Genomic DNA, 22706 nt, shown 5'->3' with positions numbered 1-22706 from the left:
TTGATGTAACTTTATAATACAGCTAAATTCAGTACTTAGGTAAATGAAACCTGCTCATAAGCATGGCTTGTCTTTGTACTGAAATCCTTGAATTATACAATCTATATAAAAAACTAAACTAAGAATTCGCCTGATCTAGTGATTGAAAGCTAATAAACTTAAAGCAATGATTTTTTGACATTCTTTCCTACAGTGTTGAGGAAAAATATCTTGATGAAACCATGATTGCCTGACAGTTCTCTAAACATCCCCAAAGAGTGCGCGGTCTCTAACTTGCGCTTAGTCAGTGAAATTTAAACGCTCGGAGACTGATCTAACTGCATGAAAAGGTGATCGTAGCATAGCAGGAATGGATTTAATCTGTATTTTTATATAAAATAGACCAGCCTAATTGATTGCAACATCGTTTATGTTTCCGAGATACGTACCTACCCACCCTGCCGCTTCTTGATAGACAATGTTTCTGTTATAAATCAATCAATTCGCAGACGAAGTTATGATGGATGAGTATCTATCAATTATTTACCCGCCATATAACATTCTAAAAATATAATAAAGGAATATACCTAGCTTTAGTTTTTCATATTATAGGTATATTTTCACGGATCTGTATGTCTGATTAATGTGACCCAATATTTATTTATACTTTAATGTCATGAACGCTAAAGAACTGCTGTGGCGGTAGCTGATAAAGATTCCTCAGACGCATAGCCATTAGCGATTATAGGGTCTAATATTTAGGGCTATACAAACAGTTGACGACATAAATGGGTTCATTATGTGTTCGACGGTAAAGTTAAACAAGATAACAGGATTTTAATATTTTTAATTTATTATAAACAGATTTAATTATTCGTATATGTTTTAGGCAAAGGGGGGACAAATATTGAAGGAAATAATGGTGAATGAGATGAGTTGATATAAAAACAAAAAGTATTTCGTTATTTCTGAAAATATTTATTGAAACAATCACAGAAACAACAATAAATTAAGTTAAAAAATATACCAAATTTTAATTAGACATAAAATTAACTATTACAAATCAATGTTTCAAAATCATCAAAGGTGTTTGATTACAAATGAATAGATATATATCTAGCAGAAGCTAAGCCCCTGCACATTACGAATGTGTATTGTTCTAACACAAATATAACTTAGCACGTACAAATAGGTAATCACAGTATAAAAATAAAGCATCGTTATCAGTCGACGACATCACAGCTTACATAATCGACGAAACCAAAATTTCAATTGATTCCATTGTAACCTAAATCTGCAAACCATTTTACCAACCTTGTATACAGTCTTCGCAGAGAATAAAATTGTAAATAATAATATTAATCACCCTCATTAAAGTCGTACATTACTGCAAAAAGTAAAGACTTTCCAAAATAATATTCCGCTAGACACATCACAGGACAACATTCAAACTTACGTGACACACACGAGATACTACAAGCTAAGCATTTCTGTTTTTGGTATTCACTACACCTAATTAAATCTATATTTTAACTAACAGCATAACAAACTAAACATCCTATATCTAGAACATCTCAAATTAAACTCATTTCAGCAAAGTCTACAAACTCCACTCCTACCTCCCGAAGATCACTGGTGTTATCACTAGATCACTTCAGTTAGTATATTATTCTATTTTTGGAGTAAGCAAAGCCTATATGAAAATTTAAAATATAGTTCGAATTAGGAACGAACCGGCATTATACTCGTGGTGCGAAATCGTGAAGAATATAAGGGCTGTAATAATGTCGGTTATATTAAACTTAATGATGTTTAGGTGGCGGTGGGGATACAGGGGGCAGCTCAATTTCAGGCAGCGGCTCGCGCCAGTACACCGTCTGCGAGAACTCGTCGCTGGGCTCGCACTGCGCCGGCGGGAACACCTGGTCCACCAGCACCGACATGTGGGAGTACCTGCCGACAGAACATACCCTGTTACACTACATATTCAAATATACAAATCGATTTTATATAAATTGATCAAATTTAAACATAAGAATATTCAAAATATATAGTCTTATAGATATTTTTTTTTATATTCGACACAAAAAGGAAAGGCAATACAAATGGTATAACTTTTGTTAGTCACTAGCGTGCTATTTTTGTGAACGTTATATATTAAGTACTGTTACTATGCGAAGAAGGTATTAGGGCAGGAAAATAACAATTTATTACATACATTAACATAATCACTGACACACGTAAACACAGTGTGCATAGAAGTATAGTGATTTTATTGGAATGGCACCTAATTCCGATTATTTTTATTATTATGAATGTTAGAACCAATGTCGTATTTATGCACAGAAAAGGAAGGAACACTAGCAATATGTACATTAAAATTTATAACAGAACACATAAATTAAAGCCTGACAAACATATAACAGACAAACAGATGACATGTCGATGATTATTGGTAGTATAATTTTTAGTATTCAGAAGTAATGGCGTTATTAAATAATTTTGTTACATGATATTATTATTGAAATTTAGAAAGTATGAATGTGCCGCCTTTAACGTGATCAAGCCTTACAAGTCATTCCACATGTCTTACCGGTTAGATAGCGCGTGCTCGCTAATCTGTCTCTAACTAACACTATTTACTACTGACACCTAAACCTGCGACTAGCTTTTAACGAATATCACGTTTTCTGTTGTGGGAAGAAATCATCGACCATGTCACTTTGCACGTGGTAACTGAAATAAAAATATAATACTCAATACAGAGAGTAAATACCTTGTTAGTGACGCGCTAATGTGAAACACTGAGTGACGTTAATAAAAGCCAAATGTTGAATACTTACGTGGATTGGAATGTCTGAGTCAGTTCATGTTTCAGTTCGCCCTTGTAATTGATTGTGAATATTCTCACGATCGGAATGCCAACCGCCTGATAGGCGCAAACATCCTGTAAACAGAGGGAAATCATTTCTTAGTATGATATATTAAACAAAGTCATCATTGTTAAATGTAATGTCAAGTAGATCAAACTTACATTAACTCTATTGCCGTATCCGGCGTAGAAAGGATTAGAGCCCTGGGGGAAGAGTGCTTTGATATCAGCGAGACACTGTATCTTGAACTCCTCTGGTTTCTTCTCGATGACCTCGCGATGGAAGGCTCGCAGTAAGGATGTGGGGTTCAATAGTAGTGGCCCGTCGGGTAAGCACACCTCACCTTGTCTGATCGACCGCAGGTACTCGCGAGTCACCTGTCAACAACAAAAAAATACTTGAACCTTGAACTGCGAATTGAGAATTAGTCAACTAAAACAAGTTTTGTATTATTGAACATCAAAGCTAGGGGAAGAGGAGAAACTATATTCCACCTTAATCTCAATATCACAAAAAACTAGACACGAGTGTCAAATCACCGTCAAAAATAATAAGTAACCTCAATTCATAATAAAGTATTATGTTCTACTTACTCTCGCCTGTCCTATAGCGCGTGCAGATAAGTACAGTAGTTGATAACCGTTGTTCTTAATCTTAGTGAACAGTTGAGCGACGCCTGACTGCGCCCAATCTTTTCCCACCAGTGGGAAGATGTGGCCCAGCACGTCAGACCTGAACAATAACACATTATAATAAAAAATGTGCGTCAAATAACAAAAAAGATTAATGATAAACAAAGATAAACCTACAATAAAATAAAAATAATAATTTGTTGTATAATCATCCGCATTTTCATCTTATCAGAATATCTGCTGTATTTAATGCTTAGCTGTCACAAAATACTTAATCCTTTGTGTTTAAGTCGATTAGTTAGTTTCGGTCCGTCATAATGAGTATTATTAATTAGTATTATTATAATGTAGTGGGACATACTTGGTGATGGTTCCGTCGATGTCTGAGATGACGATCTTGTCGTCGTAGCGCCACCGGAACACGTTACACTTGCACCGCGTGGTGCCCTGGTACGCCGTCGTCACACTAAACACCATCTCGTTCATTCCGTCGCGGAGATTTAGATTTTTCTACAAACACATCGTACACATTAGAACGAACAACTAGTAAGACAAGACGCATATTAAAAAGACGTGTGAATAGAGAAACTTACGATTTGTTCAGAAGATAAGCGGAGAGTCTTTCTGAAGGAAGAGTATCTGCGAGAAGGCCTCTTCACTTGACCATCTTGGTCGGAGTCTGAAGAGCTGTCGTGGCGGTCCACTGTACAGGAAAAAAGTTATTCATTAATATTTTATAATTATCAATATACACCTTTAGTAAAACAAAGTATTAGGTATGTTGATGAGTACTAAATATATATGCATGTTATTTTTTTATCCTTACCTTGGTCTTGTGTTTCTTTGATTTCAGGCAGTGGTTCAGGAACATGGTCATCTTCTAGCTCGATAGGGAATTCTAGGCTATCTCTCTCTTTGATTGGCTCTTCGATGGTCACCTTCAGCACCGGCTTTTCCTTCTCCTCCACAATTTCACTAACATTGTTCAACACACCGGCTTCTTCGACTTGAACGACTGTTTCCTCTTTCACGATGTCATCTTTCGGGGGCGATGTTTCAGATCTAAAATATTCAGGATAATAAAATAATTTATTTATTGTAACGATTACGGAAGGATAGCATCAAAACTTTGGTTAGCGGCCAAACTATATAAACGGGATAGATAACAACTCATATAGATCAATTACTCATTTAAATAAATATATGAGCATGTTTTTGTTACAAGACTGTTTGATTCCAAAGTCGTCTAGAAAGCAGTCTATTTATACGGGGCATGACATAGAGCGTTAGAATATGACGAGTGTTATTTATAAATAGGGGGATGTAGGTGAGAGGTGACGTGTAAGTTGAGTATGTCGTGTATTACCGCTCCACGTCCGCCTTGGTCCGCGGCCACCTCCACCACGAGTAGCTGCGTGGCTTCACCGCGCTGTCAGACGTGCGGGACGCTGACTCATCCTTCTCTGAACTTTTCTCTAGGGACTCCAACACGCGCTGCCGAAACAATATACATTTTGAAAATATGGTTAGCGTCTGCGTGCCAATTTAATTTGGCAAACTTGTTTCCTCGGCAACTGTTGATTTAAGTGGATTTTAAAATATATTTACTAATGTTATTCTATCGGTTTAAAGAACAATTTATCAGCTTATTAAGTAACAGTTTGAAAAGGGTAGGTATCGATAATATTAATGACTTACGTTGGGCAGTGGTCGTCTGTAGGCGAGCAGGGACAGCAGCAGCGGGCCGGCGCTGCGCCACGGCATGGCGCGGCCGCCGAGCCGCACCACGAGCCGACCCTCGGCCGCCAGCGCGCCGCCGCGCTCACAGAACTCCTCGAACGGCAGCGCGCGGGTCACGCGCTCCTCTTGCACGTATACACCCACTTGGCCCCTAGAAATACTATTTTTCGTTAATAGCCATTTCCGGTTAATAGAAAATTTACATCATTTTAAGCGAACCTTGAATAAACAGCATATAAAAATCGTTTCTTACTTGGCGAGAAGTTTTTCATCATCGTCTGAATCGAGAGTAGGCGGTTCCAGCGACGCTGGGGACTGAGGTAGAGACGGTCCATTACCAGATTCGTACTCCTCTTCTGTAGGACCGGTAGTAGGGTGTGTGACGCCAGTAGGACCTGAATAAAAAAAATACGTACATTAACCGTTGTTTTGAGTAAGCAACTATGGAATAGAATGCAGAGATTTCATAATTTTGCAACTTACCCGAACGGTAACGTTCAGCGTGGTGTTTCGGGAAATAGAGATCAGGGTCGACCTGGCCTCGGTCCAGATCGTCGAGGTACACGCCCTCGGCGGGCACGTCGGCGTCGCGCGGAGATATGAAGCGGAACATTCCACTGAGCACGCCGCGTCTGCTCGGCCGCTCCTCGTCGGAGCTGAGCGGCTCGGTGGGCGAGGCGGGGGAGCCGGGCGACGCGGGCGACGCTGGCGAGCCCGGCGACGTCGGCGACGCGGGCGTGTCGCTCCCACACACGGGAGGCTCGGGCAGCTCGCCCCAGCGCCACGACTGGGATGATTTATCACCCGTCGCGCGGCCCGCTAGCTCCACTTCCGTGTCCGATTGAACGGGCGTGCCGCCGCGAGAACCCCTCCTATTAGCACAAACACTCTATTACGTAACCAGAATTGGGCACTTAAATACGCAGTTAGTACCACTGACTAAGTGTATTATTATCTCGCTGTCATACGGATATGGATTAATTGCAATTCGCAATAATCTTTTATCAGGTAACAATTTAGGTATTGTATTACGACGCCAATTCGAAACAGATAAATTATAAAATAATGTGTTAATCATTGATGTCGATAATTAGGAAAATAATATTTTATACACAGAATTCGATAAGGTGCACTTATTTGGAAAAACATTGAGTCAATGATCATCCGCTCTGACTCATAAACTAAATTGAAGCCATTGATAAAAAAAAAGAATGGGTCAGTGTTTAATAAATTAATTTGAATAAAAATAATTGCGATGCTTTTACAATAAGTAGGTTATATTGTTTTTTTTTTAATGTAGCAATTAGCAAAATTATACGTTAGTAATCTAATTATATAAGAGAGGTATTTCAATGAGATAATATGGATCGTACAAGTCTACTATGGTAGAGGCAAACAAGTATAAATTACGTGATTTAAAACAGACATGATTTTAGGTATCGAGCGGTGCGCTACACAACTATAATAATTACTTTACGACAAGCGTGATTGCGTACGACTTACAAAAGCTACAGCGTTAAATTGTTTCAACGAGATAGCTTTTATTTATGTGTCTAACAATACGATTAATTAGGTCGTGTTTATTGCAACAAGCGAGGCGTAGTGAACGATGTTATTTATTATTAATTATTACGCGTGTCTGGAGGCGGCGTGCACCTCAAACGCGGTGTCCGACAACGCCAGCGGGATGCGGTTGTCACCGGTCAGCTTGAGGTTGGACATCTCTTCACTGTAACCAGGCGACTCGCTCAAATACAACCACACAACAACTTCATTGGCTACAAATTCAATGTTCTCACACAATCACTTGGGTTACGAGAACACATTGGAGGATTAGGTACTTATCAAACAATGGTATTGTTATATATGACGGCACATATTAAAACAAAACAAACAATAATTACCTCAGAGAGGCAGCAGTCACTTCAGTGTCACTGAAGAAATTGATGTCGGTGACATTGGGGATGGGCGCCGGCTGCGTCACGCGTTGCTCGGACCCCGCACGATCTGACTGACTAGAAATAGAACTAGTCGATGATTTTCTTTGGTGTTTCTTTGAACTTGCTTTCCTCGTTTTTTTCTTTTTCTTCCCGTTGCCGTTTTGTTTCACTTCATCCTGGTTGGAGGGCGCGGCATCGATCGGCCGGAAGTCATTGTGTGCGCTGATCTTCTGTACCACTTGGTGAGCTTCACTCTCAGCTCCGCCGAGCTGCGTCGCCGCGAAAGTTCTAGGTGCTCTACCGTCCGTCTTGTCCGTCGCCTCGTCGAGGCCGTCCATCTCGAATAACGCGTCATGGTCATTGTTTGTCTCATCCTCTTTGGTAGTCTTCTTGGTTATTTTACTTAGGTCAGGTTTTTGCATTGATTGTCCATCGGCCGTGTATCTGTAGAAATTAAGAGCTACATAGAAACACTTTTATGATAAGAACATAATATATCGTATCAAGTGGAACGGATAAGTGTGCAATTTTATAGTGCGGTTACCATTAACATAATCGCTAGTGAGAATAATGCAAATGTATTAGTAAATTCGCTTTCCATCGTTGTACACGCGAATGTAGTTGGGTTATGATTGGACGTTCGTTTTTACCTTCTATTATACTTAATGTACAATAAATAACAATTAAATCTTCAATCCACTTTTTTCGTTTATTTAGTCAAATAAAAACAATATGTAGGTACCTTCTCTTCGTATAGTCTGAGGCCTGTCCATGGTCTGGTTCTACAACAGAGAGCGAGTTCCGTCGTCTGGGCTCGTACAGTTCTTCAAACCGTGCAGCCGGAATGGGCGAGGTGGCCAAGTGCGCTGAACATTCTGCTTCGTCTTCACCAACTTCTTCTACAAAGAAAGCTTCACCAGACTCTCCCAGCTTCATATGAATGTTCAAAGGCTCGCCGTTCAGCTCTAAGTCCACCTGTTTATAAAAATGTCAGACAAAAATTTACAAACAACTCAAATGTTATTTACGAGTTCAGACACAACTAACACAAACATATTATATCATTGTCAGAACGCACATTTTGCTACAAGCTACAACAGCACCACCGTCCGTACCTTTTTTCCGAATAAAAATGTGCAGTACAACTGCAAGCTAAAAATAACAACCGATGAGTTGAGATAAATAATACAGTCAATTCATTGATGCTGCGGGCCAGAGTAGCTTTAAAATTCAGTCAATTCAATAGTAATTATACTAAAGAAAACGATTGCGCAGAATACAATGCTTTCATATTTAAAAAATTAAGCAGGTGGCCGGATGAACAAAATAATTTGTGCCAAATTTTCTTCAGCTACTTGGTGAGAATTGTATCCTACTTTGGCATTATTCCAATTTTCACTCGATGTGAATAAGACGCAGATTCCTTCTCTCATTTTGGCAATGTACCCTTACATACCACTAAATAATGTACTAAAATTATAATAAGCTATCCCACTCAATATTTATCATTATTAGTTATCGTTCGTTGTTTATCTTTTTTGTTATCATGTGCGGCTTATACGTCATTACATATCGATTAACAACTATTTTCTTATCTAACCTAAACCTTTAACTTATTCAGATAATAATATTTATTCTGATTCACGTTGGAATTAACGTAGTTTCAATAGTGTGGTAATCAGAAACATCTGTTAACGTAACTACAACACTGAATTATCATCGTAAATAAGTTTTTTCTTGTAAATCTTGGAACAATCTAGATTCGAGACGCGTGCATTGAGCGTATACGACAGCAACGAGAAAGAATGTCGACGAGTTGCTTCGTCTACAATTCTACATAGCTAGACTAAAATAAAATTACTTACTACATTCACATACTTTGAACGAATTCAAGGAGGCTGATGTATTTGTAGAAAATTCTGAATTAGTTTACTGAGACTTCCGAAATTATGAAGAGGAACCAATAATGAAGAGGTACTTTCCGATTAGTAGGCAGGTAGTTTATTTTCCGCTTATTGTTTTATTAATTGACCATAACAGAACCCTCGTAATGAAGCGAGGTGTGAAGCAACAGTACCGACTTTCTTTTCAATAAGTACCTTGAACTGAACCATAACATTGTTCTTGTTATAAGCTTGTAGATGAAATGGTCGGATAAATATGAAATAACCCTTTGTACGTACTTCAAATAGTTAAGTTTAATTTATGCAACATTCAGCGTTCACCTATCAATTGCCAAATGCGTGACTTCACAACCAATATTATGTAAGCAATCCAAATGTTATAACATTATAACACAACATATTATGTTCGACGGACGACTAAGCGACAGAACTCTGGCTCGCTAGTTTTTGTTGAGCATTTCAACTGCTCAGGAAAAAATTTACTTGTCATTCACTGTGATCATAATCTAGCAAAAAAATTAGAGAGCTTTATCTTTTCGTACCAAGGGGCCCGCGTTAATGTACCTAACTTGTTTATAAAACTAAAGTAAACTGTTTATAGAAATGAATAGATAATGATAAGTGCGTCGCGGAAAAGGCTAAAACACTTACGTATCAAAACAAACATATAGCTTTACGTAAATGCAAATGAGGCAGAACAGCGACATATTGCAAAAAACACTGGTCGCCCGCGATCGGCGCGATGAACGGAGTGAATATACAAAGGCGTGGTTTGCTAGATGTCGCAAACTTGGGAGATGGTTAGTTGCTTGACTGAATTGAAGGCCAAACAAGTTTTTTAAATTTAACGTGGGCCTTTAAATTCCTGCTCCCTCCGTTGTAGCTATTTAGCGATCTAGTTCGTTGAATGTTTGCTTACAAATCGTCCGATAGTAGATTTCTTACATTTTATTTCTTAGTTACAAATTATTTTACCAACGTCATTGTCATTAACAATAGTTGCCTACTAATTTTAATGTAAACAGCTACTGTTCCATCATTATAGTTCACGTAGGTATAATTCACGTTCTTTCTGATATACTTAATGGAGGCACGATATAATAATTTCCTAGAAACACTTGAGTCAACGCGATTTTGTTAAAGTAACTAATTTGGTTGTTATTTGTTTGATATGTACACGGTTAAACAGACATGCTGGAAATTAAAATATTAGGATATTCTTACCACTTTGAACCTGGAGCGTAGGACGCCAAGTTTCCCAAAGCGCACGTGGAAGGGTGAACATGTGAAGCTTCCATCGGGCTGCTCGACGACTACCACGTCGATGGCACCCGTCAACGTCGCACCATTGATCTCGTTGTAAAAATCACGAAAGTTAGCAATAAACTTGCCAATATAGTTCATAGAATACATGGCGGCTAGTTTTTATATCACTTTTTCGTTATAACTATATTATCTATTTGTATGTATTAACACGAACACTTCCAGTTACTAATCTTATAAATTACCCCATTTTGGGGCTGAGATCAAAAACATTAGGTTTCCTGAAACAAAAGAAAAATAACATAAATCATTGTATTCTATTGAACGCTATAAGCTTAAAAGGGCATGCCAGGGCTGAAGTAGCGGAGGACAATTTTCTGGGAAAACTAATTTTGCTCGTGTGTGTTTCAGTGAGTGTTAATATTAAGCTGTTGACATTTTTGATTTGAATCAGTGAAATATTTCGTCGTAATACACATTTTCGTTGTTAAGATGGTTATCGTATCCATTCAACTAAGTCGTAAACATAGATAAATCCTCACATGTGTAATCGAAAGGTATTTTAAATCACCTATTGCAGATAAGAGTGTCAGCGATCAATTTCTATTGTGAAACAGCCGCCAAGCTGAACAGACTGTAATCGTTATTTTATAGCCGGTATCTTCACTCTGCGTTCATTCCAGTTTTAGATCGTTTAGAGTTTAGACCATAACTGCCATGCCCTATTTAGGCGTGTAGTTACGTCTATATTTGTAACGAAGTTAGGCCACGTCTGCGGACCACAAATAGTCCGAACTGATATGAGTTCAGTCACTCGAGTAGATGTGCTATAACTAAGCATCAATGCACACAGGATATTACTCAATGTTGCATGGTCGAGAATGAAGATACAAAATTACCAATACCTATTCATGTATAATAAAGCACTTATTCGTAGAAACTATTGGGGTCACTGACTAACACGGTATTCTTCGGTAATCGAAATAGTTAAATCCATAAATCTGTTAGAATCAATGTAACTGTGGACAGCGTGAAATTAGGAAAATCCTCTTTTTAACAACTGAATACATCAATTACTTATTCATTGAGCAAAAAAGCGAGTGATGTTAACTAACGGCTATCAACAAAATGTTAAAGTGAGATTAGTTTGATCCGTGTAGACGGCACGCGATCACAGCGTGCTGAACTAGAGCGTTCGACGTCGAGACGTGCGAAACGACGCGCTCCGGGGACTCTGCCCCCCCGTATCTACTCACTATGACTAATTTTTAAGAATAGCGAAACATGTCGCCATTACACATGACACCGCGTGTAAGTTAATGACTAAAAGAGAAGTTGGCAAGATGTGACTATCTCATAATGATAACAATACAATAATATTTTGTCTACTGACGTTTGATCTCTCTATATCAGAATGCACTACTATGCATACAATGCTGTCATCATTATATTGCAAAGATTTATCAATAACGGACATGGACTTTGTACTGCAACTATGTTTTATATAAAGATGTTATTATCAGGCGTACGTAGCCAGGTACCTACTTTTGCTTAATATTGTTATAAATAGGTACCACCATGACGCAGACTAATACACCTAGATAAAATCTTCATAGTGACCACTACGAAGAATATATAACTGGCTTGAATCTATGGGAAAATACCCAGGGTTTTACAGGAAATGAAAAAATATGTGACCAGCAAGCCAGTGATCAAATTTCCTTGTTTTGATTGTGACCAAAATAGCAATAAGCGAAGCAGCTTGTCCTGAATAGATAACATTTTAGACCCTGAGACGATCAATAGCACGTTGTAAATGTTATAAAAATCCACTATTTACGTATAAAATGTTGTGAAAAGTTTTACTAGTCCATTAAAATAGTAGATTGCCTTGAGAATTCGCAACAAACGTGAACGGAATAAATAGTATCTAGCACTGCGGTGGTATGGTAAACGAAAATATCTTAATAGATGTACAGGCACCAAGTATATGAGCTAATGAGCAATAGTGGCAGGTGTCCAAGGAGACCTGAGTGACAGCTGAACTTATTTATGTACCAAGGGCTTCAAGTTCAATGTCTACACTAGTCTAGAGGAACAGCCGAGCGGCTTGTGTCGTTGGCAAGTTCATGTACCCTAGAATACGGACTATGGTTTTTATGCTAGTTGACTTAATTATTTGGTCATTGGCACATCGGAGACTTGTTTCATTAACTCTCAGAGCTTTATATTTTTAGCATTCAATTAGCAAGTAATATTCAAAAGTATATTATTTAAGTAGTAGGGTGTTAGTAGTGGTGTTAGTGTTACATTTAAAGTTTTTGTGATGACTCTATAGCATTTTTAATTATTTGTATGAATAAATTAAAGTTATTTTTTTTTTCGTTTCATGGCTTGTTTTCAAAAAGGGGGTGGCATTTGGCGACTCTTCCTTATTCAAATTGTTCATGTATGTATAGTTAATGTATTCATATATGAAATAACATAGAAACTATCAAGATTTAAACCTACATAAACTTTAAATAACATTAATATAAACAGGGCCGATGCAAGCTGTTGACTAAAAATAAACGAAATAGATAATAACAGTCCCTGGAACTGGAATGCTAAAGGTTATTTACACGAGCAGGCTAACCGTTATATTTTCCGACTTATTGCTAAATATAACCATTTATATTGCGTTGGGGGTAGTCCGGACGACGGTCAAGTGCGGATAAATAAAAATTGCTACTAAATGTGCAGTAGTGTTCCGGTCCGAGATCATAATTTTGGGTTGTCGTCTTTATCAAAGACAAATGAACTTAGAACAAGAATATCACCGCTTTTAGGAATAGTTTGTAATTAATTAGCGGTCAATAGCGTTATACAACATCGGCTTACGCATATAGAACTTTAAAATTTCAGGAAAGTTTAGTCTTCTTGAGCTAATTGTCATTAATATTTTTGCTTGAACAATTAAATTTCAGTATTATCCTTATTAATCACAATATAAATTATCGATTACGTACTTTTTAAAGATAAAAAGTAGCATGACCGCTGTTGTGGTAAGGTCTTATTTATTTTTCAACCATTCATACATATTAAATGACTGACAAGCAGAATTACGTTGACACTCATTTTTGCATTTTGCTAAATACGAAAGTACTTTGACATTTGTGCCGTCGAACTTAGTTAAGTAGGTACTACTTACATTGTTTTGCGAAATTGTTTGTTATCTAGCTTTATTGGGTTGCGGCCAGCGTCTGTCACCACTTCCGTACCACAATATTAATTTGAATTGGGTGCAGTTTTAATTGTGTTATTGTTATAGCAGTTTGCCGTTATCAAAAGTGAAATACGGCCAAATGCGTCTCGAACTTGTGTGGTAACATTTCGTAACTAACACTTTTGTACAGAATCCAACTTGTAAGAACCCACTCTAATTATACAAAACTGCTAGGCACGGCTTAAGTAAAGTCGTGTTAGCATAACGCAGGTTATTAAAATTGACCTATAGTTCAGCCAGTAATAACGTATTTCACGCGAACGTGTGGAAAACGGATCTAACAACGCGATATAAGAGTAAACAAGTATTTATTGAAACCTTATCTATCGGTCAGTCGAGCATACCGCAAGTCTTCACGTGTTTCGACACAACACGCGTGTTTGTCCAACGGTTTATAATCCATAGGTGAACACAGTCCGATAGACAAGGTGAAATAGATAGATTCTTATTCAGCCTACGACAAAGAAAACGCTACTGTACTATCGTTTAACTTCAATGTCATCACATTTTTCTTTAACTCCTGTTCCGGAATTGTCACTTCCACGCTGAATGTTTATGTTGTGGCAAACGAATCATAATATTTTTATATAACATCCAAGCTTTACTTTACTTTTGAAACTATGTTAGATTACGATAACACAATAATAACATCTTCATGATAGTGATTTCCACGCACTTTTCACGCCCTAGTGACAATAAATTGATGAACGCAGAAACGCTTCAACGTCAAGTTTCAAAAACTCGATGGCAGACAAGTATTTACCTATAAGATATATAGATAGGTTATTAACAATAATAATAATAATTCATTAATTTGGCAGTAATAATAAAATCCCCACATTATTTACAGTCAACTCCGTTCAGTCTTTCCTCCGTTCACTTTCCCGTTGCGTGCGTGCAGAAAAGATTTATGTCCTGTTTATATTTAACTGCTTAATTGACAAAGTTCTAAATCAATATAGCAGACCGCAACTGCTTTTAGAGAAAATAATATGAATGTCTATGAAGTGATAACTTGCGATAATTAAATTATCGATACACGTTGGTAATATGATACGTCCTGCTTATTTATGGCGTGATCGACTGTACTAATTAGATTTAATAACATATAAAACGTGCTTAACACGCTCCTGATAACATACTTACATATTAAACGATAGGCTAAAGTAATATAACAAGAGTATAGAGAAACAAAAACGAGTGAAATGAGGTGAGTTCTCATTGCTGGTTTTTGAAGTAGGCGCACGATTAATCCTCAATAAAAACCTTTGCAAAGGAGGTCGAATTCGAACGGAATTAAATGAACTGTAAGGAAACAAGTTTCAAAGTCAAGATTAGCTAGAAAAGGAATATCAATTCATTGTCTTTCAAGCTAAACGACACATACCTTCCTACAATCTTCCATTTTATTTCCATTCTAAGTATTATTGAGTCATCGAGGTAAACAGAAACACATTAACTGCAAAGACTAAAAACACGTCATTACAGCTGAGACATATTATCTGATGTCGAGTTGAGTTTGAATAAACATCAATAATATTGTGTTGTTGTTTACAGAAAACACGGTTCTAGAGGTGTTTGCTTTTTAAATAAATAATATTGTGACCATTCATTCATAATAGACTTTGGCCAGACATTCCACAGGAAAATTTTGTATCACACTTTGAAAAACCTTGACATAAGCGAATTGTCAGAAATAGTTGACTATGCTATACGTATTATAGTAATGTTATTATATGTAGGTATGTCGTAATAAGAAGTAACGTTTGACAAGAAAATAAAATAACAATAAAATGCTTGTTAACGCTAATGCTCTCAACCGGCAAGGAAAGTTAAAAGTGAAAACGAAAAGATTATAATAGCATGAAGGCCTATGTGTTACTGCAATATTTCAGTTCGTCTAAGGATTGTACACAATACTGCAAAAGTAATTGACTACACAACAACTAGGCAACATAAAATATGTTATATTATAACTCAAAACTAACACCAAGGTTCTTGGAATTCCCATACCATGTTCTCGATAAGTAAAAATCTAATAAATTTACATTATCAAGAACTAAAAGGTAACTGGATAATAAAATGGAATATTTTATTTACTTATATAAAAAAAACAATAATTGTTCATATTGAAAATTGCAAGTTACTAAAAATTGCAAAAATAATTTATCCTGATGCACGAATGTTGAACAACATACGAACGTATCGCAAGAAACGGACTTACCTTAGTCAAAAATGTTCTGATGGTAATATTTCACTGATAACTTTCTAAGGCACAAAATGTTTCCTTTGACTGTAAACAATATGCAATCAATTGCAATATCGTCGTACACGATTCCGAACACAGGTAAGATTTCGACACGTGTTGCTCGCACCGACTCTACCAGTAAACTGTGTGTGAGTGGCTGGTGTGGGTGGGCCGATACGCGAGAGTGTCCAAGTGCCGCCGATGAGCTGACGTCGCGTGACGTAGGCGGTAACTCAACGTACAGCCGATATGATACTATTAAATATCAGTCATACAATCACACGACCGTCCATGTGCTTTGTAGAGTTCACTATGCTTACTTTACGTATGGAGAACGGCCGCCCAGCGCTGAAAGGCCGTGGTGCGATGTACGGGCAGCGTACGCTGGGTCGATCGGGCGACATGGCGTGATGTCGCGCCACATGATTACGAAAGTTTACCTTACGCAGCTAACGAGCATGCAATACAAAAGGAAATTAATCGTGGATGTAGCTGACAGACATGAGCAACATACCCTACATGGTGGTACGTAACGAGAATGACATTCTGATGATTCTGGTTCTCTTTTCACTTACACAGTAAGTAACAAAATATATTCAATTAAACTATTATTATTTATAAGTACAGTTTTAGAAGATGAATTGCAAAAATGAGCAAAAATGTTTATTTAAAGTCAAAATGTTACCAGTAAACATAAAAGAAAGAATTTTTACGTGGCCTTGATATAACTAAAATAAATTTGTGAAGCATGACAGTGTAGTGTAGGTGTGCTACTGAATAATTTCACGTTGAGATAAGGTTTTTGAACGACCATGAAATTTATCAATGCCAAATCTTCCGAGCATTATCGAGGAATAACATTAATAAAAAAAAAATATTATAGATGTTTAAGGAACGCTTCTAACACTGCGTAGCTAAAATATTGTCAGCAAAACCTATTACTTTAGGACAGGCATCCTACATTATCTCAAGCAGAAGTCAAAATAAATATACTACCTATATTATTTTGCTCACAATACATTCAATGTTTTCGTCATACAAGTGCAAGGAGTAGTAAACAAAAACAATGCGTGTTTATCTGTTTATCTCGTACGAAACGCATAGCTCTAGCCAAGAGACTTCACGTTGTTTTATGCATAACAATATCAGTGCAGGTATGAATTTCAAATGTTATCTTTATATTTTGAAAGATAATGCTTTAAGCTTTTCGTGTGGCCCCATTTGAATTTGATCCAGATTTGACGAGATTTGAGATATCCTGACAACTTTGATGATTTGGTCATGTTTATTGCGTGGCGCCAACAGTGTAATTTTGATTTGAATTATTTTTTTTATAATTGTTTCTAATAGCAAATAGATAGGTAACCGGTTTATATTCCTTGAAGTAAGTAGACTGTTGTAATGATTAAGATCAGGAAGTATTTCAATGTTGTAATATTAATAGGTAGGTGTGTCAAGATTATTCAAGAATTAGTCCAAAGCATTTGGGTGTGGTGGTTGAAATTATAAATAGGTGAACTTATTAAACTTATTATCTGTTCTGTTTTGTTACCTATTGTATCTAATTTGGAAGTATGTAAATTTATTCACTGTTACTGAAAATTTCTTTAACATACATTTTTATCTGAAGAATTTTGTGTAGGTACCTATGTCTGTTTTTATTGTCTTGAATACAAAATTAACACAAACATTCCGAAACAAAATAAAGCAAAAAAACCATCTGTTTTTTAAAACCACATCCAGGACCGAACTTATTCCTTAAAAGTGTACGGTCCCGACACGCCTGAAACTTGGCTTGACCCATATCTACAAAACAATTATCTTGGTAGCTGGATAAAAATGCAAATAGAATTAAAGATAACATTGTAGGCTGATAAAATTAGGCAATAAACCGTGTTACATAATAAATTAATTAGATAACTAAACTAATTACACCTACAGGCATGTGTCACGTAAACAAAATGAAAATACTGCGTAGTTCAAACAACTTTTTTTTTTCTTTACGGAAAAGTATTTTGGTTATTCAGAAATGACTAAATACATTTCTGGATTAAATCGTCGAATGAAATGTGTTTCAGTCTACTTTTAATTTTAATTTCAGTACTTAAAAACATTGTCACCTCAGCGAGGCGAAAGTTTTTGACGATCACAACAGGAGGTGTGTCTGATTTCTGTTTATATCAACAGAATATACGTGTTATTTAGTGCGCATTTAATAAAAACTAATGTCAAATGAATAGTGTATCGTATCTACGTAACTGAATACAGCCACCTTATTTGTCTAGGAATGGGTGTGTCATGACGTGTATTTACGACTGGCGGAGAGCAACGATGGCGCCGCACGATGCCTGTTGCGTATTATTTAAACCACAAGGTCAAGCTTAACATGCGACTTGAAAAAAATATCACGTACGAGGTACTTTCAACCGTATATCAACGTTTCTAAATAGTATAATCGCGCCTGTGCGATTTTGCGAAAACCGCGTGCACGCACCAATATTATCGCTCGGATGGCCTTCGACATCTAGTTATGCGCGTGCCTCTTGTATTGTTAGTCGCAATATGCGGAAAAACATGTTTTTCAAAATTAACTTATCAACTCATGATACACGCCCCCTTCAGTTTTAAACTCTTTATCTAATAGGTACCTATTTATAATGTTTAAATCACGTAACACATTACGCAACCAATTTATCTGAATGATAAACTCACTTTTTAATGTACAACATTTCTGGACAGACCGTAATTACGGTGTAGCGCGAATTCGTCGTTCTGCTACGTGAACCAATTAAGATTCATATAATTATCTGGTAGGTGCAGTAGCTAGAAAATAATTTACAGGTGGATTGTACTTTCACGGTAAAACAAAGAGAACGTCAAGTAAGGAATTGCAGAGCAAAAAGTAGCTGCTGATTCTATACTGCAATAGACTTAGATAATAATTTATCTACTGGTTATCTAAGACCTTTAATTATACGTTGAGCCTTGACAGTTCCAATTAACTAACAGGAAGTAGTATTCGGAGAGGATCTGAATTAAATGCAGAATAATGTCTTTGAGGAAGACATTCAAAATAGCCTATTAGCTATCATTTAACTCAGTTAAGGTCAACTGGAATTAAACAGGTCTATCAACCACAGAATTTGATTTTTTAGAGCGCAATATGAAAATCACAAGGAAAAATATTAGCTAGCATCTGAATTCTAGAATGATCTAGAACATAGATATTTTTTTAATAAATGCTTTGCCCATTGATCTTTTATTCATAGGTCTATCCAGAAATTGACTGTTACCTTACGCCGACACCCAGATAGATGTCCAAGGTATAGCACCAACATTTTCGTGGCCTACCTGGATAAACCTTGCCCAAAAAAGAAACGAAATTAAGGAACAAGGAAGCATTTTCTAGTATTCCCAGAAACTGAAAAAAATACAAATCGTCTTAACTTTAAAATACAAGTATTCATAAAAAGAATTGACGTATACATTTACATGTTTTTTTATGTATCTTTTCTTATTTGGTGAAAAGAAGAACAACTAATAATATAAGATGGTGTAGCAGGATTATCTCTTCGGGCAACCATTGTGATAGTGTATTAAGATTTTTCTTAGAAAATGTCATTGTCATTGATTTTTTTTTTTGGCTCACAAAAAGAGAAATAAAGGCAAGGATTATTTTCAACTATTATAATAAATTCACGAATAATTGGTGTCAATTATTAAGTGTAAGAAATTACGACAAGGTAACTCATTAACGGTCAACACATAAGTCATAAACAGATTGTGGCTTTATCGCGCGTGTAAGTGGTTATGATTGAAATAATTAAATACTAAAAGCAAGTAGAAGTTTATATTTGAATCTTTTCAAGGACTTGTAATAAATTAAACCTGTATTTTGTTTTTGCAGTCTTCTTAGTAGACAAGACTTTTAGTAAGCATTTATTCCTATAATTCTCTCCTATTTTTAGGGTCCTCTGTGTTACAAGTCATGTTGTAATTACTTTTGAATTAAGTTACTCTGCATGTACAGACAAATCATAAAACTTCACAATGTTCACTGCTACGTCACAGCTGACACGAGAGAGCAGCGCGCAAGAAAATAAACTATGACATCCGGTGAACCGTAACTCGTATCACTCATGACACAGTACGTTCAACGCGACGTTCATTTTAAAATGGCCCACATAAATTGATAATCTTTTCGAGCATTCGCATTTAAGATTATGACGTCAATGTACAATTCGCAATCTTCTCGAAGGTCATAATATATTAAATAAATGAGCACCAAGGATTTGGTAAAACTGGAGTACATTTCAGTGGGTTTAAAAAGATCATAATATGTATAGGCTAGATCATTTGTACTTATAATTTATTATAACCAAGCCAACTTTTAGCACAAAAAATGTCAAAAGTATTTTTACAATGATGTAATCAGTGGATTATAATATTGCCTATTTATAGAATCCAGTGGAGCTTTGCTGACTTGGCTGTTTAGTAGCATTCAATAATACAGAGTGTTGCCTTTGCATAAAATTTATATACTATGAGGCCTTGGTTTCGTTTTGATAGCACTTAATTATTTATTTGCCTTGAGCAATTTCGAGTCTGCCAGACACTATGTATTATCATTTTAGCCAGTTTTTTTTATTAAGTAATTTGCCGCTTGTCACTTGCTATGCATTATTTGATTCTATACAAATAGCAGCTTTGTTCATAATTTCAGTTTGATTATTAAATCAGTGAACTGTAAATAGTGCTAGTAACTACAACAGTAAATATCATCCCAACCATCCGTAATATCACTGTGGGTTTTTCAGTTCTATAATGGATGATACTTAAGTAAATACTGAAATATTACTCTCACATGTTGAAATCACAGAGATAGCACGAAATTTCCGCATGATTTAAATCACGATGCTTTACACTCTTCGTTATTGGGCCTTATATTTCCATCTGTTTTCGAAAGGTGTGTGTATTTAACGTAATATTTCAAAATATTATACATTGTGTAAATTTTTACTTCCAAAGTTTTATTTAATTAGATTTTTTATGCAAAATAGCTTTTTTTACTGACTAAAAGAATATCAGAGGTAGAGCTGTTGTGTTCATAATTTTCAAAAAAATAAAATATCCTGTTTAGTATAATTCAATGCAAAATATTACTTAAGAATAAAATAATCTTAAACCTGGCTCTTAGCTACAATAACAACGAAAAAAACAGCCTTGTACCAAAATTTGTTATAAATGTCAGGTAAGTCAATTCTAGACTTTATGTAGGTTAAAAGTGTGAAACTTTATATAATTTGTTTTAAGTAATAGTCCAATATCTAAATACTTGTATTAGATAAACATTCTTTAAAAGTATATCCAGTGACAGGCTGGTATAGTTGGATAGGGCTAGGAAACAAAAGTAGACCTCATTATTTATGACTTAGTCACTGACTTAATGAGATTTAATGTTGTATAATACATTGATTCACATCATATCATCTTATCTCTCAAAATGTAAGATACCGTAAAGGCTTAATCTATACAACCACAGACAAAAGCCAGAACTAATATATTATTTAAAAAACAATTTTATAATTCCACTCAATAGGTTCTATATTATGAATCCAAATTGTAAAGCCATACATAAATCATATCATTGATGATTCACTACATAATGCAAAGAATAAAGAACTTTGTTCGAACTGCTGTTGGTATATCCACAAAGCAATTTCCATAATAAGGAAAGTACATGAATTGCATGGCAATAAATGTAATTTACTTACCTACTATAAATGATAACCTTATAGAGTTCTTATAGTCAGTAATTAATCATTATTAAAATTAATTCATAAAATCATTATAAATAGGTATTACCCGATGAGTGATATATGTATAAATAGTCAAGAACTGCTACTGCAACATTAAATTTTTTTTGGGGTACCAATTTATTTTATTATTTATTTGCAGAATAAAGGTCACTAGAAACATATTACTCTCATGTACTAACATTTATGAGTAATGTAATCTCAGTTATTAGGATTTGGCTATTGCAACATTATAAGTTGTAATGATAGTTTAGTGAAAGTTTGTTTCAATATCGTTCGTTGAAATATCGTTCTATAAAAATGAAATTTCCTTTTAAATTTATTTGCTGATCAATAATGATAACATAAAATAAAGTTAATTTAATTCCATGGGTATTCAGGTTTAAAAGTTGTAAACAAACATCCTGACATTATGTCAGACGTCTCGAAAATGTTCATGAAAATGCGGGTAAAGAATAATTTTCTCTGTTCCTTTGTTCGACTGTACCCATTAATCAGTTATTTTCTGTAGCACATAATAGCTTTATTAACTTCAACGTAGAATAACATAATACACAACATTTTCGGCTTTATCTTTGTAAGCGAATAGGATTTCGTAATTAAATGTATTTCTATTTTCTATGAGAACAAAACTGGAAACGACAAAATATGTTTCCGTATACCGATGGGAAAAGAACATAAAATTGTATTCGTAGAGTACTTACCAATATATTTGAGGGCCTAAAAACTTGTTTTTCAATTCAGGGATCAATAACACTACGTACTGCAGAGAAAATAATTTATTTCTAATTACTATCTAAACGCCAATAGAATAGCAAGCACAAACAAAAGATACCGAGAACGTAAGGTTATTTTCCCGATTTGACACTTGACAGAATTAGTTGACAGACATTGGCAAATTGGCAATAGAATTGCAAGAGTACAATATTATCGGCGGTTTTTATTTTTACATTATTTTCGCTCACTGTTGCATTTCTGATAATCTGGTTGCAAAAAATATTTTAGTTCCTAATAATTTCTGAACACCTGTTTTATCAATCAGCAGG

The 22706-nt window shown here is 35.8% G+C and overlaps 1 protein-coding gene across 5 annotated transcripts; it reads right to left on the bottom strand.

The window, feature by feature from the left end:
- Positions 1-927: 927 nt before the first annotated feature.
- On the bottom strand, positions 928-22521 carry Lpin (phosphatidate phosphatase LPIN). Of its 5 annotated transcripts, XR_012959499.1 has the most exons (17): positions 15821-16138; positions 10293-10612; positions 7907-8139; positions 7129-7608; positions 6858-6953; positions 5708-6096; positions 5478-5619; positions 5183-5384; positions 4851-4978; positions 4311-4546; positions 4078-4187; positions 3846-3994; positions 3446-3584; positions 3014-3229; positions 2823-2926; positions 2573-2715; positions 1794-1932 (listed from the first exon to the last, which is right to left on the bottom strand). XR_012959499.1 is itself a non-coding variant. In XM_076114932.1 (16 exons), exons 2-16 carry the CDS (start codon positions 10479-10481, stop codon positions 1782-1784), a joined length of 2964 nt encoding a protein of 987 aa, XP_075971047.1. In that variant the 5' UTR covers positions 10482-10612; positions 22365-22521; the 3' UTR covers positions 928-1781. The 5 variants fall into 5 exon arrangements, 4 of the variants coding, with proteins under 4 accessions (XP_075971047.1, XP_075971041.1, XP_075971052.1 ...); XM_076114932.1 differs by lacking the exons at positions 2573-2715; positions 15821-16138 and adding an exon at positions 22365-22521 and having other exon boundaries at positions 928-1932; XM_076114926.1 differs by lacking the exon at positions 2573-2715 and having other exon boundaries at positions 928-1932; positions 15821-16137.
- Positions 22522-22706: the final 185 nt, after the last annotated feature.

Source organism: Anticarsia gemmatalis, chromosome 1 (assembly GCF_050436995.1).
Source record: "Anticarsia gemmatalis isolate Benzon Research Colony breed Stoneville strain chromosome 1, ilAntGemm2 primary, whole genome shotgun sequence".
NCBI classification, from domain to species: Eukaryota; Metazoa; Arthropoda; class Insecta; order Lepidoptera; family Erebidae; genus Anticarsia; species Anticarsia gemmatalis.
The sequence above is the reverse complement of the archived record's forward strand: the minus strand, read 5'-3'. Positions and strand labels throughout refer to the sequence as shown.

Excerpts from the sequence above, each read along its gene's own strand:
- Lpin (XM_076114932.1), bottom strand. The coding sequence starts at position 10,481 with ATGTATTCTATGAACTATATTGGCAAGTTTATTGCTAACTTTCGTGAT. Across the intron at positions 8,140-10,292 it reads TACGCTCCAGGTTCAAAGTG|GTGGACTTAGAGCTGAACGG; the intron begins GTAAGAATATCC and ends TTTTATAAACAG. Across the intron at positions 4,547-4,850 it reads ACCAAGGCGGACGTGGAGCG|ATCTGAAACATCGCCCCCGA; the intron begins GTAATACACGAC and ends TGAATATTTTAG.